The sequence below is a fragment of the Phocoena sinus genome, chromosome 3 (assembly GCF_008692025.1).
Source record: "Phocoena sinus isolate mPhoSin1 chromosome 3, mPhoSin1.pri, whole genome shotgun sequence".
NCBI classification, from domain to species: Eukaryota; Metazoa; Chordata; class Mammalia; order Artiodactyla; family Phocoenidae; genus Phocoena; species Phocoena sinus.
Window position 1 is genome coordinate 143,026,475 of NC_045765.1, and position 20,180 is coordinate 143,046,654.

A 20,180-nucleotide genomic window follows, 5' to 3' on the forward strand; every position below is an offset into this window, starting at 1 on the left:
CAAAGAAAAAATATTAAAAGCAGCAAGGGAAAAACAACAAATAACACACAAGGGAATCTCCATTAGGTTAACAGCTGATCTCTCAGCAGAAACCCTGCAAGCCAGAAGGGAGTGGCAGGACATATAGAAAGTGATGAAGGAGAGAAACCTACAACCAAGATTACCCAGCAAGGATATCATTCAGATTTGATGGAGAAATTAAAACCTTTACAGACAAGCAAAAGCTAAGAGACTTCAGCACCACCAAACCAGCTTTACAACAAATGCTAAAGGAACTTCTCTAGGCAGGAAACACATGAGAAAGAAAAGACCTCCAATAACAAACCCAAAACCATTAAGAAAATGGGAATAGGAACATACATATCAATAATTACCTTAAATGTAAATGGATTAAAGCTCCAACCAAAAGACACAGACTAGCTGAATGGATACAAAAACAAGACCCGTATATATGCTGTCTACAAGAGACCCACTTCAGACCAAGGGACACATACAGACTGAAAGTGAGGGGATGGAAAAAGATATTCCATGCAAATGGAAAGCAAAAGAAAGCTGGAGCAGCAATACTCATATCAGACAAAATAAACTTTAAAATAAAGACTATTACAAGAGACAGAGAAGGACACTACATAATGATCAAGGGATCGATCCAAGAAGAAGATATAACAATTGTAAATATTTATGCACCCAAGGTAGGAGCACCTCAATACATAAGGCAAATACTAAGAGCCATCAAAGGGGAAATCGACAGTAACACAATCATAGTAGGGGACTTTAACACCCCAGTTTCACCAATGCACAGATCATGCAAAATGAAAATAAATAAGAAAAGACAAGCTTTAAATGATACATTAAACAAGATGGACTTAACTGATATTCATAGGACATTCCATCCAAAAACAACAGAATACACTTTCTTCTCAAGTGCTCATGGAACATTCTCCAGGATAGATCATATCTTGGGTCACAAATCAAGCCTTGGTAAATTTAAGAAAATTGAAATCGTATCAAGTATCTTTTCCAACCACAATGCGATGAGACTACATATCAATTACAGGAAAATATGTATAAAAAATACAAGCACATGGAGGCTAAACAATACACTACTTAATAACCAAGAGATCACTGAAGAAATCAAAGAGGATATCAAAAAATACCTAGAAACAAATGACAATGGAGACACGACGACCCAAAAACTATGGAATGCAGCAAAAGAAGTTCTAAGAGGGAAGTTTATAGCAATACAATCCTATCTTACAAAACAAGAAACATCTCAAATAAACAACCTAACCTTACAACTAAAGCAATCAGAGAAAGAAGAATAAAAAAACCCCAATGTTAGCAGAAGAAATCATCAGATCAGAAATAAATGAAAAAGAAATGAAGGAAATGATAGCAAAGATCAATAAAACTAAAAACTGGTTCTTTGAGAAGATAAACAAAATTGAGAAACCACTGGCCAGACTCATCAAGAAAAAAAGGGAGAAGACTCAAATCAATAGAAATAGAAATGAAAGAGAAGTAACAACTGACACTGCAGAAATACAAAGGATCATGAGAGATTACTATAAGCAACTATATGCCAATAAAATGGACAACCTGGAAGAAGTGGACAAATTCTTAAAAAAGGACAACCTGCCAAGACTGAACCAGGAAGAAATAGAAAATATGAACAGACCAATCACAAGCACTGAAATGAAAGTGTGATTAAAAATCTTCCAACAAACAAAAGCCCAGGACCAGACGGCTTCACAGGGGAATTCTATGAAACATTTAGAGAAGAGCTAACACCTATCCTTCTCAAACTCTTCCAAAATATAGCAGAGGGAAGAACACTTCCAAACTCATTCTACGAGGCTACCATCACCCTGATACCAAAACCAGACAAAGATGTCACAAAGTAAGAAAACTACAAGCCAATATCACTGACAAACATAGATGCAAAAATCCTCAACAAAATACTAGCAAACGGAATCCAACAGCACATTAAAAGGATCATACACCAGGCTTCCTGGTGGCACAGTGGTTGAGAGTACACCTGCCGATGCAGGGGACACGGGTTCATGCCCCCCATCCAGGAAGATCCCACATGCCATGGAGCGGCTAAGCCCGTGAGCCATGGTGCTGAGCCTGTGCATCCGAAGCCTGTGATCTGCAAAGGGAGAGGGCACAACAGTGAGAGGCCCGCCCACCGCAAAAAAAAAAAAAAGAAAAAAAAGGATCATATACCATGATCAAGTGGGGTTTATCCCAGGGATGCAAGGATTCTTCAATATATGCAAAGCAATCAATGTGATACACCATATTAACAAACTGAAGGAGAAAAACCATATGATCAACTCAATCGATGCAGAGAAAGCTTTTGACAAAATTCAACACCCATTTATGACAAAAACCCTGCAAAAAGTAGGCATAAAGAAAACTTTCCTCAACATAATAAAGTCCATATATGACAGACCCACAGCCAACATCATCCTCAATGGTGAAAAACTGAAAGCACTTCCTCTAAGATCAGGAACAAGACAAGGTTGCCCACTCTCACCACTATTATTCACCATAGTTTTGGAAGTTTTAGCCACAGCAAGCAGAGAAGAAAAGGAAATAAAAGGAATCCAAATTGGAAAAGAAGAAGTAAAGCTGTCACTGTTTGCAGATGACATGATATTATACATAGAGAATCCTAAAGATGCTACGAGAAAACTACTAGAGCTAATCAATGAATTTGGTAAAGTAGCAGGATACAAAATTAATGCACAGAAGTCTGTAGCATTCCTATACACTAATGATGAAAAATCTGGAAGTTAAATTCAGAAAACACTCTCATTCACCCCTGCAACTAAAAGAATAAAATATGTAGGAATAAAGCTACCTAAGGAGACAAAAGACCTCAATGCAGAAAATTATAAGACACTGATGAAAGAAATTAAAGATGACACAAATAGATGGAGAGATATACCATGTTCTTGGATTGAAAGAATCAACATTGTGAAAATAACTCTACTACCCAAAGCAACCTACAGACTCAATGCAATCCCTATCAAACTACCACTGGCATTTTTCACAGAACTAGAACAAAAAATTTCACAATTTGTACAGAAACACAAAAGACCACGAATAGCCAAAGCAATCTTGAGAAAGAAAAAGGGAGCTGGAGGAATCAGGCTGCCTGCCTTCAGACTACACTACAAAGCTACAGTAACCAAGACAGTATGGTACTGGCACAAAAACAGAAATATAGATCAATGCAACAGGATAGAAAGCCCAGAGATAAACCCCTGCACATATGGTCACCTTATCTTTGATAAAGAAGGCAAGAATATACAGTGGAGAAAAGACAGCCTCTTCAATAAGTAGTGCTGGGAAAACTGGATAGGTGCATGTAAGAGTATAAAATTAGAACACTCCCTAACATCATACACAAAAATAAACTCAAAATGGATTAAAGACCTAAATGTAAGGCCAGACACTATCAAACTCTTAGAGGAAAACAAAGGCAGAACACTCTATGACATAAATCACAGCAAGATCCTTTTTGACCCACCTCCTAGAGAAATGGAAATAAAAACAAAAATAAACAAATGGGACCTAATGAAACTTTAAGGCTTTTGCAAAGCAAAGGAAACCATAAATAAGACGAAAAGACAACCCTCAGAATGGGAAAAAATATTTGCAAATGAAGCAACTGACAAAGGATTAATCTCCAAACTTTACAAGCAGCTCATGCAGCTCAATAACAAAAAAACAAACAACCCAATCCAAAAATGGGCAGAAGACCTAAATAGACATTTCTCCAAAGAAGATATACAGACTGCCAACAAACACATGAAAGAATGCTCAACATCATTAATCATTAGAGAAATGCAAATCAAAACTACAATGAGATATCATCTCACACCAGTCAGAATGGCCATCATCAAAAAATCTAGAACAATAAATGCTGGAGAGGGTGTGGAGAAAAGGGAACCCTCTTGCACTGTTGGTGGGAATGTGAATTGGTACAGCCACTATGGAGAACAGTATGGAGGTTCCTTAAAAAACTCAAAATAGAACTACCATATGACCCAGCAATCCCACTACTGGGCATATACCCTGAGAAAACCATAATTCAAAAAGAGTCATGTAGCAAAATGTTCATTGCAGCTCTATTTAAAATAGCCCGGAGATGGAAACAACCTAAGTGCCCATCATCGGATGAATGGATAAAGAAGATGTGGCACATATATACAATGGTATATTACTAAGCCATAAAAAGAAACGAAATTGAGCTTTTTGTAATGAGGTGGATAGACCTAGAGTCTGTCATACAGAGTGAATAAGTCAGAAAGAGAAGGAAAAATACTGTATGCTAACACATATATAGGGAATTTAAGAAAAAAAAAATGTCATGAAGAACCAGGGGTAAGACAGGAATAAAGACACAGACCTACTGGAAAACGGACTTGAGGATATGGGGAGGGGGAAGGGTGAGCTGTGACAAAGTGAGAGAGAGGCATGGACATATATACACTACCAAATATAAGGTAGATAGCTAGTGGGAAGCAGCCGCAGAGCACAGGGTATCAGCTCGGTGCTTTGTGACCGCCTGGAGGGCTGGGATAGGGAGGGTGGGAGGGAGGGAGACGCAAGAGGGAAGAGATATGGGATCATATGTATATGTATAACTGATTCACTTTGTTATAAAGCAGAAACTAACACACCATTGTAAAGCAATTATACCCCAATAAACATGTTAAAAAAAAAAACTACACTGAGATATCATCTCACACCAGTCAGAATGGCCATCATCAAAAAATCTGCAAACAATAAATGCTGGAGAGGGTGTGGAGAAAAGGGAACCCTCTTGCACTGTTGGTGGGAATGTAAATTGATACAGCCACTATGGAGAACAGTGTGGAGGTTCCTTAAAACCTAAAAGTAGAACTACCATATGACCCAGCAATCCCACTACTGGCATATACCCTGACAAAACCATAATTCAAAAAGAGTCATGTACCAAAATGTTCATTGCAGCTCTATTTACAATAGCCAGGACATGGAAACAACCTAAGTGTCCATCAACAGATGAATGGATAAAGAAGATGTGGCACATATATACAATGGAATATTACTCAGCCATAAAAGGAAACGAAATTGAGTTATTTGTAGTGAGGTGGATGGACCTAGAGTCTGTCATACAGAGTGAAGTAAGTCAGAAAGAGAAAAACAAATACCGTATGCTAACACATATATATGGAATCTAAAAAAAAAAAAAACACTGTCATGAAGAACCTAGGGGCAAGACAGGAATAAAGACACAGACCTACTAGAGAATGGACTTGAGGATATAGGGAGGGGGAAGGGTAAGCTGTGACAAAGTGAGAGAGTGGCATGGACATATATACACTACCAAATGTAAATAGATAGCTAGCGTTAAGCAGCTACATAGCACAGGGAGATCAGCTCCGTGCTTTGTGACCACCTAGAGGGATGGGACAGGGAGGGTGGGAGGGACGGAGACGCTAGAGGGAAGAGATATGGGGACATATGTATATGTATAACCGATTCACTTTGTTATAAAGGAGAAACTAACACACCATTGTAAAGCAATTATACTCCAATAAAGATGTTTAAAAAAAAGAAGTAAATTATTCATTTAAGCAATATTTAAAAATAGAAGTGCTTTAAGTGGGAAATTTTATGGCTATGACACCTATGTTAGAAAGGAAGAAAGATCTCAAATCAATAACTTAAGCTTCCAACTTTAAAAAATTACCAAAGAAGAGGAAACAAAACCCAAAGCATGCAACAGGAAGGAAATAAAGATTAGAGCAGAGTTCAGTAGAAAGAGAAATTTTTAAAGTAAAGAAAATCAACGGGATCAAAAATGGTCCTTTGAAAATTTTCAAGAAAATTGAGAAACTTTAGCTAGATTGGCCAACAAAAAAGAAAGAACTACTAAAATCAAGAAGGAAAGAGAAGATAAACATAAATTAAGAGGATTACAAGGAAATTCTATGAATTGCATGCCAACCAGTTATATAACTTAGATGAACCGTACAAATTATTAGAAAGACACAAACTACCAAAATGGACTCATGAAAACAAAAGAAAGAAAATCTGAATAGATTTTTAATAAGGGCTTAAATTAGTAATCACAAATCTTCCCAGAGGACTTCCCGGTGGCACAGTGGTTTAGAATCCACCTGCCAGTGCAGGGGACACAGGTTCAAGCCCTGGTCCAGGAAGATTCCACACGCCGTGGAGCAACTAAGCCCGTGCGCCACAACTACTGAGCCTGCGCTCTAGAGCCCATGAGCCACAACTACTGAAGCCCTCATAACAAAACTACTGAGCCCACACGCCTAGAGCCTGCGCTCCACAACAAGAGAAGCCACCGCAATGAGAAGCTCACGCACCACAACGAAGAGTAGCCCCCACTCACCGCAACTAGAGAAAGCCCGTGCGCAGCAACAAAGACCCAATGCAGCCAAATAAATAAATAAATTTATAAAAAACAAAAAAATCTTCCCACAAAGAAAAGTCTATACCTATTTGGCTTCAAGGTAAATTCTATCAAACACTTAAAGAATAATTAATCAATCCTTCATACACTCTTCCAGAAAATATAGGAGAAATAAATGCTTTCAGCGTTCTATGAGGTAAATACTACCCTGATGCCAAAACCAAAGTCACCATAAGAAAACTACTGACCTATATCCCTTATGAATATAAACAGAAAAATCCCCAACAAAATATCAGCAAACTGAATCTAGACCTTAAGCATCACACCTTACAACCTGGAGATTTCATCTATTGGAAAAGACACCTCCAGAGAAACTCTTTTCAACCTCCCTGGAGAGGCCCCTATCAGGCACTGCTAACCAATATTTTTCCCACCAAACTCCAAGGAATAGATTCTTGAATTCATGTGACATAACACACCTAAAGAAAGCACCGAACCCTGACTGGACCTGCACATCATCTGGCGACCTGAAAGTAAAGATTTCCTGGAATTGAAGCAGATGACATCTGATAAGACAGCTTTCCCAAGATATCCAGAGAAACCCCGTTAGAAGTTTGTCACCAAACCTTTGATGATGACATCACGCTCCAGACGATCTCCAATACCTATGATCTTGATAACATATGGACTTTAGATAAAAAGTACCAGAAAGTTCTCCCTCCTACCTCTCCTTGTTATTCCAGTGTGATCTTAATAAGTTTCTAATCTATGTAATTTCCTTCTGATGTGAGACACTACACCCAAGAAAGGTCCTTCTTGACACTGAGGGACAAAAGGCTGCTGAAACTAGGCAACCTGACATTTAATCAGTGATGCTTTCAGAGAAAAATCTTGTGATCAGAGGGGTAAATGTAAAAAATTAATAAACAGAAACCTCAATTAAATAGAGTTGGGATACCAGAAAGGGAAACTCTGCAATGATAGCAGAGCTCAATAGGAAGAATAAAGACGTCTTTTCTTTCCTGGCAAGGACTCATCAGCCAGTGAAAGGCCATGGACTCTGTTTAGCCATCCAAATTTCCTTTTCACCCCTATAAAAAGGTTCTCCTTCCCTTGCCATGCAGGAACTTGAGCATGGCTCACCATGGTTGCAGACCCCAAATTGTAATTCTCTGCTGATCCCGGATAAACCCATCTTTGCTGAAGAAATACCTGGTAGTGTATTTGTTTCAGGCCAACGGTAAGTATACTGACAAAATAGATATATTTCCTCAATGGCAAGGAGAAAAAAAAAGGAAAAACATATAGATTAAGAGACATAACAAATAAACAATGATGACTCTCCTCAGAGTGAGTAAGATACCATCTGGATACTGATTTGAACAAACTAACTGGAAAAATATGTATGGGGGCTTCCCTGGTGGCGCAGTGGTTAAGAATCCACCTGCCGATGCAGGGACATGGGTTCAAGCCCTGGTCCAGGAAGATCCCACATGTTGCGGAGCAGCTAAGCCCATGCGCCACAACTACTGAACCTGCACTCTAGAGCCTGCGAGCCACAAGTACTGAGCCCATACTCCGCAACAACAGAAGCCACTGCGATGAGAAGCCGGCGCACCACAACAAAGAGTAGCCCCCGCTCGCCGCAACTAGAGAAAGCCTGCACGCAGCAACAAAGACCCAATGCAGCCAAAAATTTTAAAAAATATATATATGGGACAGTTGAAGAAATATGAATAATGGGATATTAGATGATATTAAATAATTATTGAAAAAACTTTAGACATAATAAAGATGTTCTGATTATGAGAGAGAGAAAAGGAGAGGGAGAGGAGGAGAGAGAGAGAGAAAGACCAACCTTATCTCTTACAGATTCATACTGAAATACTTACAGATGAAATCATATGAAGTCGGAATTTGTTTTTAAATAATCCCACAGGTAGGTAGATGGGATGGGGAGGAGGTGGTTTACTAGAAATGTAAATTATATAGGAAATAAGAGTGGCCTTATGTAGACAATTGGTAAGGTTCAGAGAAAAATATATGGGAATTCCTTTCAGTATTCTCTATACTTCTGTGAATGTGTAAACATTTTTACAATAACTAGTTTAAAAACAAACAAAAAAGACCAGCCAGTCACCTTCTTAATCTCTGACATATTTCCAAAAAGTTGAAATACATGCAGGGCAAAGGCAGGACTGCAAAAAAAATTAGTTAACCTAACAGTACAGTTAGAAGCTCTGATTATTAATGTGTAAAATAACTTGGAGTATTTTTTTAATTATATATATTTTTAAAGATAAAATTTGATTTGAAAAAATATGCATATCTAAATAAAACATGTGTTAAACATGAACTATCTCTCAGCTGTAAAAATTTCTGGACTTAATGATAGGAAAGCTTCCTTTTAAGTATTTACAGTCTATAATTTTTTTCTTATTTACTTAAAAACATGAAAATTAGTAAAATTCTTTCCTGATTTCAGAATAAAAATATCAAAAGTGTGATTTAATAAAAAGTAGGTATAATATGAAGAATGAGATGGAAATGATTTCTTAAGGCAGCAGTTCTGATATTTCGGTTTCAAGACCCTTTACACTCAAAATCTTTTGAGAACCCCCCAAAATGTCTGTTTATATGAGTTATTTGTGTCAGTATTTACCATAGCAAAAATTAAAATTAAGACATTTTAAAATATTCACTGTTGGGGGTTCTCTGGTGGCGCAGTGGTTGAGAGTCCGCCTGCCGATGCAGGGGACACGGGTTCGTGCCCCGGTCCGGGAGGATCCCACATGCCGCGGAGCGGCTGGGCCCGTGAGCCGTGGCCGCTGGGCCTGTGCGTCCGGAGCCTGTGCTCCGCAACGGGAGAGACCACAACAGTGAGAGGCCCGCGTACCGCAAAAAAAAAAAAAAAAAAATATTCACTGTTTACTTCATTTAAAATAATAATAAACCCAATGTATTTAACACAAATATTTTATGGAAATGATATTTTCAAAAGTAAAAAATTTAGTGGAAAGACTATCACTATTTTAAAATCCTTGGCTATTAATTCTATCATTTGTGTTACTTCTGGACCTATTTCTATTGATTGATGTTTTCCCCCTCATTATGGGATGTATTTTCCTACTTCTTTACCTGTCAGACTTCTAGAAAAAGGTAGCTTAATTATAAAGGGAAAGCAAGATAATTGTATTCATTCACAAGCAAGTTTCATTCATTCAACTATCAGTTTTCATAAGATATTATTAAATCTTTTTTCAATAAGATAAAATGATTTAATCTTATACCTCAAAATGTTTACATTATTAATTTTTAAATAACATAAATAAATATGAAAATATAATCCATAAATCTAAGTAATATAATCTTAGAGCCATACAGTAACTATCTTATGTTCATTTCTTATCTCAACATCCACCTAAAAAATGAACTCAGGCCTCTTACTGATATAGAAATGAAGCTAAGGGTAATGAAAAATTTTCCCACACCATAACAAAAAAAAGTATTTGAGTTTCATTTCTTTCTTTCACTTATAACGTTCCTATATCAAAGAAAGAGGTTTTAAAGCCAACAATAACAATGGCAGTAAGTGTTCCTATTTTAAATGAAATGCAATGGTTATTTTGACTGAACAGAAAAGTAATCTATTTTCCTGAATGCCTATAGCTTTGTGATACCAGTTGATTGTATAATTGGCCTTAATATAAATATATCTTATTAGTTCACTTTTCCATGAGAGCCCTGTTATTAAGGGAAAAGAATTAAATTTTTAAAACTTACTGTCTTAGTGCCATGCTTCAGCGTTATCTCATGCGAGTCAGGGATCTTTTGGACAGGATTCTGAAAACAGAAAATTCCATGACATTGATGAGTAATATAACATATTTGGGGGAACTACATACCACACTCACAGGAAATTTAATTTTTAAAAATTGCATCACTGACTTTTTAACACAAAACTTTAAAAAATAGGAAGGAAAAAGTGTGAGTGTGGGACTTCCCTGGTGGCGCAGTGGTTAAGAATCCCCCTGCCAATGCAGGGGACACAGGTTCGAGCCCTGCTCCGGGAAGATCCCACATGCCACGGAGCAACTAAGCCCGTGCACCACAACTACTGAGCCTGCGCTCGAGAGCCCGCGAGCCACAACTACTGAGCCCATGTGCCACAACTACTGAAGCCCGCGCGCCTAGAGCCTGTGCTCCGCAACGAGAAGCCACTGCAGCGAGAAACCCACGCACCACAATGAAGAGTAGCCCTCGCTCGCCGCAACTAGAGAAAGCCCACGTGCAGCAACGAAGACCCAATGCAACCAAAAATAAATAAATAAAAATTAAATTAAATTAAAATATTTTTTAAAGTGCAAGCATATCTTATTTCTGCACTTCTAGATAAATTACAATTGGTCACTTTGAGCTGATAATAAATTTATCTTAAATCTCTAAAAAGATAAACCTAAGATATTCTTTAGGTTGTATGAAACCATAAGGTCCTCCCTATATGGAAAATTTTTTAAATCCTCTTTTCACTGGTACTTGGGCATACCTTAAAGTACTTAATTTATAACACACAATAAAATTTGCACAGGATAGATACATACCTTTTAACCCATAAAAGATTAAAAAACAAAAAACTGATATTCAAATGGTACAAATAAGGAACAGAGTCATTCACTGATTCATCGATTCAGCAAGGCTTTATTAAAGTGAGATTATACCAGATGCTAACTGGCGTTAGACACAGCCTCTACTCCTCTCTCCTCCCAAGAAGCATATGGTCTAAGAGGGAAACATCAATGACTCTACTTCAATATAATACATGCTATGTTACAAAGGGTATGGACAGGATAACTGAGGGATGAAGAAGATGGATGCATAAATCAGACATAAGAGGTCACACTGATCATTTAAATAAGAAGTTTCATTGTTTAGTCAAGTCTCCATTATCCAAGAGCAGGGTAGTTATACTAAAATTCTACAGCCATTACAAATTCATGTTAGGATTATCTTGCAATCTACTTAATTAAACATGTTCAGGGAATTCCCTGGTGGTCCAGTGGTTAGGACTCTGCACTTTCACTGCCAAGGGCCCAAGTTCAACATCTGGTTGGAGAACTAAGATCCCACAAGCCATGTAAGTAACACAAGCCACGTGGCATGCCCAAAACAAATAAACAAACAAACAAAAACGTGCAATCTACAGACTTTGGTCCCTAACTTCCCTCTTTCTTTAGGATCCTTGATGAACCAATCAATCACTAGTTCTTTCTATTTTATCTTAACTCTTTCCCCTACCATGGCTCTTTCTCCTCAGAATATGAAAATTTAAGTACGTCCCATATTGGGACTTCCCTGGTGGCGCAGTCGTTACGAATCTGCCTGTCAGTGCAGGGGACACAGGTTCGATCCCTAGTCTGGGAAGATCCCACATGCTGTGGAGCAACTAAGCCCCCGTGAGCCACAACTACTGAGCCTGGGCTCTAGAGGCCATGGGTCACAACTTCTGAGCCCGCATGCCACAACTACTAGAGCCCGTGCTCCACAAGAGAAGCCACTGCAATGAGAAGCCCATGCAACGCAATGAAGAGTAGCCCCCACTCGCCGCAACTAGAGAAAGCCCGTGCGCAGCAACGAAGACCCAACGCGGCCATAAATAAATAAATTTATATTTTAAAAAAAGTACATCCCATATTAAAACACACACACACCCCAATTTCGCCTAGGTTTACTGCTATACCACTATCTTTTCCTCTACAATCAAGCTTCCTCACACTACAGTTTGCACTCATTGCCTCTACTTTCTTCCACCCCTCTACCTCTACCACTTTGGCACGTGTCATTTAATTCCCAATACCTAGCACAGTTCTTGGTACTTAAAGGACTCTTAGTAAATGTTTCTTGAATGAATAAATAAGTCACTATAAATGTCCCAGGACACTTTTCAGAACTTAATCTGCACATCTGACCTTTCACCAGCATGATAACTACTTAACTATTTCCTCCGGCTTGAAACTATTCTTTCTTGGGAGGAAACAGCCTTGACAAAAAGCCAGAAAATCTAGGGTTTTAAAATCAAGCTCTGATACTCATTAACCTTGTCATAACCTCAGGAGAGTAATGACTCTCAGTTTCCCCATTTGCAAACAGGATAATAGCACCTGCCCCTTAGGTTACTGTGAGGTAAGTGGTTTAAAGCTCATAATACAGAGTTCGGCACAAAGTAGGTACTCAATAAATGACAGCCACCATTTATTCTAAGGTTTACCTCCTGTCTCTCTTGTCATATTATCTTAGTCTATTTCCAGGCTTCTCTTCCTTTTTACTTGGCTAATTCCTACTCACCCTTTAAGACGCAATTCAGATGTGACCTGCTCCTGGAAGCATTTCTCAACATTTCAAACTCTGGGTTAAATGACCCTTCCATGCACTCCCATGACACCCTCTCCTTGTCTATCACAGAACCTATCATAATACATTGTAATTTTTGACCGGTCTCCCTCCACACCACTCCGTAACCAAACTCAAGACATGCTTCTCAAAGACCATGTATATATATTGTCTCTGGGTCCCCAATCCACAAAACACCTGGTATATGGCAGACACAAGAGTTTTTGGAGTGTATTAATGGCCCTTACAATGTCTACCTCGTAAATCACATTAGATTATTTTTAATTTACCTCAAACATTAATGTTTATGCCCATAAAGAAGAACCGGTAGGTGCTATCCATCAGGTGAGCCTGGTGAGTCAGAGTCATATTTTCCAAAAGTGAAAACCTTTGAAAACCAAATGATTCTATCCCAGACTAAAAGCAAATGTAAAGTTGCAAGTATAGAGAAATAAAGGCAATTTTGTCTTAAACTATTTGCATCTGAGAAGTGGCTATGGTTGATTACCACCACAGATCAGTAAAGAAGGAGATCAGGAACCAAGAGGCACTGAACAAAAACACTTACCTCATAGTAACCCAAGGAACTGCTGGAGAATTTGCAGTTTATTTCAAGACAAAGACATTACACTATGGTTTAATATGTTTTGGAAAGTCCTGCACACAACAATACTGGAGATACCAATATTCCAACACAAATTCCAAACTAATTTAAAAGTTGAACAAATGAATTCTGGACTACCCCTACATTAAATTATGTAAACCACTGCTCCCTTTGCAGTTGACAATATTTGTAAGTAATAAAAACTCATGTAAAGGTGCTAAGTACTCCTGAAAGAAACAGGAGAACAGTTCAAATGTTTTACTTAAAGAAAAATCTATTATAGTATCATTTCATAACCAATTCCTTTTTCATCACTCAGGAAAGAAAAACACTGTCACCAGAAGGAAGGATGAAAATTATTTCACTGAATTCAATGCAGAACGTGCCTATATACAGACAATTTCTGGCATTAAAGAAAAAACTTACAAGAATACAGAACAGCTCAGTATTTTCATTAGGAATGAATTAAATGTTTAAATAAGTATTGTTTAAATTTAAAATCAAAGTTTTACTGGAAATCATGTAGGGCGTAACTCATAAAAAGCCCATATAATTGGCACAACTAAATCATCTAAAATAGTAGCAATCCATCTTTTGGTAGCATATCACTTGATGGTGACTGTTCTTTTTCCAGAACTTTTACTAATGACTTTTTGAAATATGGCTCAGTGTGAAATTTGCTGTAACAGTAAAATATTTTCAAGATTTCCCTGCCAGGGGACATCATAAACTACAAGACTTCAAATGAAGTCATTTATTACCAAAATTCATAACAAGAGCTACAGTCTTAATGGAAGAGAGGAAAAGATACCAGGCTTTGTTTTGGTTTGGTTTTAAATGCCAACCAAAGGATTATTTCCCAGGCTCTTGCGTTTACCCCAGTAAGAACAATGATAGCAAACATATCTAGAATAACATGAGCAATTCCATCTGATATACTATACATACATCCTTGTAGTGTTTTTCAAAAGACTTGCAAATCATTTATTACCTTTCTGGGGTAATATGTCATAAATTTTTGAAGTTATATATGTATAGTAGTATGAGTCAAAATAAAAAGTCTACTCAGTAATAAAGATCTACCACAAAGTGGCTAACAGTTGGGACAGAGAATGGGGATTTCCAACCAGGAGTTTGAAAATGAGTGCCACTTTCTCCCAGAAACCACTTTGGAAACAGTTACCAGTGCAGAACCAAAAGCAACCAAAATTAGAGTCCATTCTGGTGTAACTCTTAAAATTAATTCATTTATTCACTCACTCACTAATCACACATTCACTTAACAACATGTATTATTTAATTATATACTACATACCACATACCAGGAACTAAGTTAAAGATAAAAAGACCAATAACAAAGACTCTGCTCATGAAGAACTATCAGTCCAGCAAAGCAAAACAGACAGGTAAACAAACAGGCAAACTAAAATGTTTCAGATGCTATGACAGAAGGATACACAGGGTTCAGCGCTCAATTCCACTGTGCCTGGGGAAGTAGAGAGTGATTAGAAAAGGCTTCATACAAGAGATGTTTGAGATGCTTTTGGAAAAACAGAAGTTCCCTAGATGAATGTGGAGGGCATCTAGGCGAGAATAAGATGAATCTTGACACTTTCTGAGTTGCAAATATTTTTGCCTGGCTAGAGTTTAAATTCCTGGGCAGGAAGAAGGAGAAGGATGTGCGGTGTCGGGCGGGGGGGGGGGGGGGGCGGTGTATCTTTTTTTAATATTAACCCAGAGAGTTCATTATGAGCCAGATTATATACAATGCCAAGAATCTGCAATTTAAGCTCTGAGCCATGTAATTTGATAAGAATTGAGATTTCAAAAAGATCACCGAGGCATCAAAAGACACAACACGGTGAAAAGGCAACCTACACAATGGGAGAAAATACCTGCAAATCATATATCTGATATGGTGTTAATATCCAGAATATATTTAAAACTCCTATGACTCAACAACTAAAGCGAAAAAAACCCAATTCAAAATTTGGCAAAGAACTTCAATAGTTATTTCTGCAAAGAAGTTATACAGATGACCAACAAGCATATGAAAAGAGACTCAACATCACTAATCCTTAGGGAAATGCAAATCAAAACCACAAGGAGAGGGCTTCCCTGGTGGCGCAGTGGTTAAGAATACACCTGCCAGTGCAGGGGACACGGGTTCGAGCCCTGGTCCGGGAAGATCCCACATGCGCGGAGCAACCAAGCCCATGTGCCACAACTACTAAGCCTGCACCCTAGAGCCCACGAGCCACTACCACTGAGCCCGCATGCCACAACTACTGAGCCCATGCGCCACAACTACTGAAGCCCGTGCGTGCACCTGTGCTCCACAACAAGAGAAGCCACTGCAATGAGAAGCCCAACCACCGCAACAAAGAATACCCCCGCTCGCCACAACTAGAGAAAGCCCGCGCGCAGCAACGAAGACCCAACACAGCCAAAAATAAATAAATAAATTTATTTAAAAAAAAAAAAAACCCACAATGAGATACCACTTCATACCCAACGCAAAAGCTAGTACTTAAGGGAAAAAAAGAAAAACAAAATAAGTTTTAGCAAAGATGAACAGAAACTGGAACACATATACTGCTGGAGGGAAATGGTACAGCTGCTATGTAAAACAGTATGGTAGTTCTTTAAAAAACTTAAACAAGAATTACCTTATGATTCAGCAATTCCATTGGTGTATATACCCCAAAGAAATGAAAAGCAGTGTGTCAAAGAGATGTTTGTACACTCATGTTCAAAGCAGCTTTATTCACAATAGTCAAAAGGCAGGAGCAACTCAAGTGTCCATCCATGGATGAAGGAACAGTGGTATAAATATACAGTGGGATATTATTCAGTCTTAAAGAGGAAGGAAATTCTGACACATGCTACAACACGGATGAACCCGGAGAACATTATGCTAAGTGAAATAAGCCACTCACAAAAAGAGAAATACTGTATAATTGCACTCATCTGAGGTATACAGAGTAGTCAAATTAATAGAGGCAGAACGCACAGTGGTTGCCAGAGTTTGGGGGAAGAGGTGGAAATAGAAAGTTGTCGTTTAATGGGTATAGAGTTTCTGTTTTGCAAAAATGAAAAAGTTCTGGAGACTGGCTGCACAGCAATGTAACACTACAGAGCCGTACATTTTAAAATGATTAAGACTGGGACTTCCCTGGTGGCTCAGTGGTTAAGAATCTGCCTGCCAATGCAGGGGACACAGGTTCAGTCCCTGGTCCAGGAAGATCCCACATGTCGTGGAGCAACTAAGCCTGTGCACCACAACTACTGAGCCTGCACTCTAGAGCCTGCGAGCCACAACTTCTGAGCCCACACGCCACATCTACTGAAGCCTGCACACCTAGACCCCATGCTCTGCAACAAGAGAAGCCACCGCAATGAGATGCCTGCTTGCCGCAACTAGAGAAAGCCTGAGTGCAGCAACAAAGACCCAACACAGCCAAAAATAAGCTAATTAATTAATTTTAAAAAATAAAATAAATTTTTAAAAATGATTGACTGTAAATTTTACATTATGTGTATTTTGCCAAAACTAAAAAAAAATTTTAATAGATACAACACACATAAGCAAACAAAAAAAGATTAAAAGATGCATACTCTTATGCCTGAATACTTCTCAATACTCTAATAAATGTTAGGTAAGCATCAAAAAAAATCATTTATACAATGTTTAAAATCTTCCTCCAAAAATGTAAAGTTACATGTCTAAAATATTGCAGGAAGGAAAGACAATTTTCTAGCTAAATCTCACAGCTGGTTCCAATCCTTCAATTAGCAGTATTCCCAAACCACTTCTAAATTACCTTCAAACCATTTATGCCCTTTTGCAAGCTGAAATCTTAGAGAACATTTCTTAGTAACGTGACTTAAGAGCACACTGTTAGATAATTTTTATACTTGTGTGAGGGCCGAGAAACTCGAAAAGGATAGTTCATTCTTATATTTTATCAGAAATCACTTTTTTAAAAAAACACGACATTAGCAATAAACACAAAGATGACAATTTTCTATGTTTATTTATCATAAAATAATGGCAGGTAATTAGCCAACAGAATTTATATCAAATGACATCTATTTTCAAACCTACCATGAAAATACACCCTGTCATTTCCTAACACCCTAAAATTTTATGAATATGTCAGCTTTTATTCTTATTTGCTCTCTAAGTTCAAAGACTTGAAATCTAGACATGACTCTGACATTAACGGCCACTTGTAATCTTCACTCAGCCATTTAACTGTATAGAACCTCAGCTTTTCCACTTGTAAAAGTGAAAGAGTTGCACCAGGTAATTCGTGACATTCTATGATGACACGGTCTACCTTAAACTCACATCTGGAACTAAGAACACTACCCTATGTCCTTCCCTGACTTCTATCTTCTTTACTTTACTCCACACTGCTCTCTACCATGATATTATTCTTCCTACTGCATTTCTCACTGAGAAGCTTCAATGTTTCTCCACCACCTTTAGTCCCGATTGTAACTTCTCAGATCATCACACATACTGTTTTAGAAATTTTCATTTGTAGAATGTTATTCCAGGTTAAGTTTAGAAAAATTAATGTTTTTAAGAAGTTTCTGCTCAAAGGGTACAAACTTTCAGTTACAAGATAAATAAGTTCTGAGGATCAAAGGTACAGCATGGTGACTACAGTTAATAACACTGTGCTGTACACTTGAAGTTTGCTCAAAGAATAGATCTTAACATACCAAAAAGAAAGAAAAAGGTGACTGTGTGAGGCGATGGATGTGTTAATTGATTGTGGTAATCATTACACAATGTATACATATATCAAACCATCACATTATACATGTTAAGTATCAATACATACAATTTTTATTTGTCAGTCATACCTCAAAAAAGCTAGAAAATAAATATCATTAAAAAAACAACAAAAAAGTTTCATACATAATCAAAAAGCAGATCATTTCTCAAAAAATATTAATCTCTAAAGAGCCTATCAATATTCCTATCATTTGCAGTGGTATTTATTTTTCATTGATTACTTATCAATGTAGGCATTAAGATCCCACCCTTACCCACATAATTAACCACTCCAGGCAGGAATAGAAGAACAGAGGTTGAGCTTGCCAGAATTAAAAAGGAACAACCTGGCTTTCTAAGACCCCTATAATGAAACTCTCCCCTCCCACTTCTTTACCCCTACCCAAAAGAGAAGGCTTTTCTTTACAACTATAAAGGAAGAGGGAAATTTTCACCAGCTCAGACTGGAGTCCCTGGGTTTTACCATTTGTCCTATTCCTAAAAAAGCCCCACCTCCACCACGTCAGTGGCAACAATGTACACACCATTCTCACATCTTCACAACTTGAACTAATTATCCCCTCAAAACTTCAAGTCCTTAGCCTCTTATCTACAAAGAATAAGAATTTGTTACAATGATTCTTTTGGGAAACAAAACACTTTTATAAGTGGAGTAAATATTAATACAAACCTCAGTCTGATAGTGCCACTGTTCTCATAGAAGCCTCTCTAATGCCTTGCTACTCAAAGTACAGTCCAGGGGCTTCCCTGGTGGCGCAGTGGTTGAGCGTCCGCCTGCCGATGCAGGGGACATGGGTTCGTGCCCCGGTCCGGGAAGATCCCACGTGCCGCAGAGCAGCTGGGCCCGTGAGCCATGGCCGCTGAGCCTGCGCGTCTGGAGCCTGTGCTCCGCAACGGGAGAGGCCACAACAGTGAGAGGCCCGCGTACCACAAAATAAATAGATAAATAAAAATTTTAAAGTACAGTCCACAGAGCAGCACCAGGGGCATCACCCAGGAACTTGTTAAAATTCAGAATGTTGGACCTCTCCAAGACCTACTAAACCAGAATCTGCTTTTTAATAAGGTCCCCAGGAGACGTATGTGCACATTAAAGCATGAGAAGCAGGGAGTTCCCTGGTGACCTAGTGGTGAGGATTCCAGGCCTTCAATGCCGTGACCTAGTCAGGGAACTGAGATACTGCAAGCTGCGTGGCACGGCCAAAATAATAATAAAGTATGAGAAGCAAAAGTTTTCTGAGATTACCACTTTACTGCAACACAAGTTCACCAGTCCTACTACAGCTTGATAGTATATTGTCTGAGCTACATTTTATACCTTAAGATAATTTCTGTAACCTAAAAAAAGATATTCAACTGGAAAATCTTTTTTTTCCATTTGTTAATTTTTTATTACCCCGGAACAGGAAGACTAACATGTAACATGTTTCTTTTATTTTATTGAAGTATAGCTGATTTACAATATTGTGTTAGTTTCAGGCATACAGCATAGTGATTCGGTATTTCTGCAGATTATACTCCATTATAGGTTATTATAAGATAATAGGTATAATTCTCTGTGCTATACAGTATATACTTATTGCTTATCTATTTTATATATAGTAGTTTGTATTTGTTAATCCCATACCCCTTATTTGTCCCTCCCCCTTTCCCTCTGCTCTTTGGTACCACAAGTTTGTTTTCTGTATCTATGAGTCTGTTTCTCTTTTGCATATACATTCATTTGCATTATTTTTTAGATTCTATATATAAATGATATCATATAGTATTTATCTTTCTCTTTCATTGGAAAATCTTGGAAGTCAAATTTAACTTTCAATTAAGCAAAAATCTTACTCTATAATTCAATTTTCCAAACTGCCAGGCAACATGGGATTTTTTTTCCAATTCATACAACCATTCATTCAACAGGTACTTAATAAAACTCATATTGTTTT

The 20,180-nt window shown here is 37.9% G+C and overlaps 1 protein-coding gene across 1 annotated transcript in view; it reads right to left on the bottom strand.

The window, feature by feature from the left end:
- Positions 1-20,180, bottom strand: part of WDR70 (WD repeat domain 70) — a 311,155-nt gene that overhangs the window by 247,417 nt on the left and 43,558 nt on the right. Inside the window, 1 exon segment of the mRNA XM_032628142.1 lies at positions 10,226-10,285. Coding sequence (XP_032484033.1) covers positions 10,226-10,285 — 60 coding nt within the window.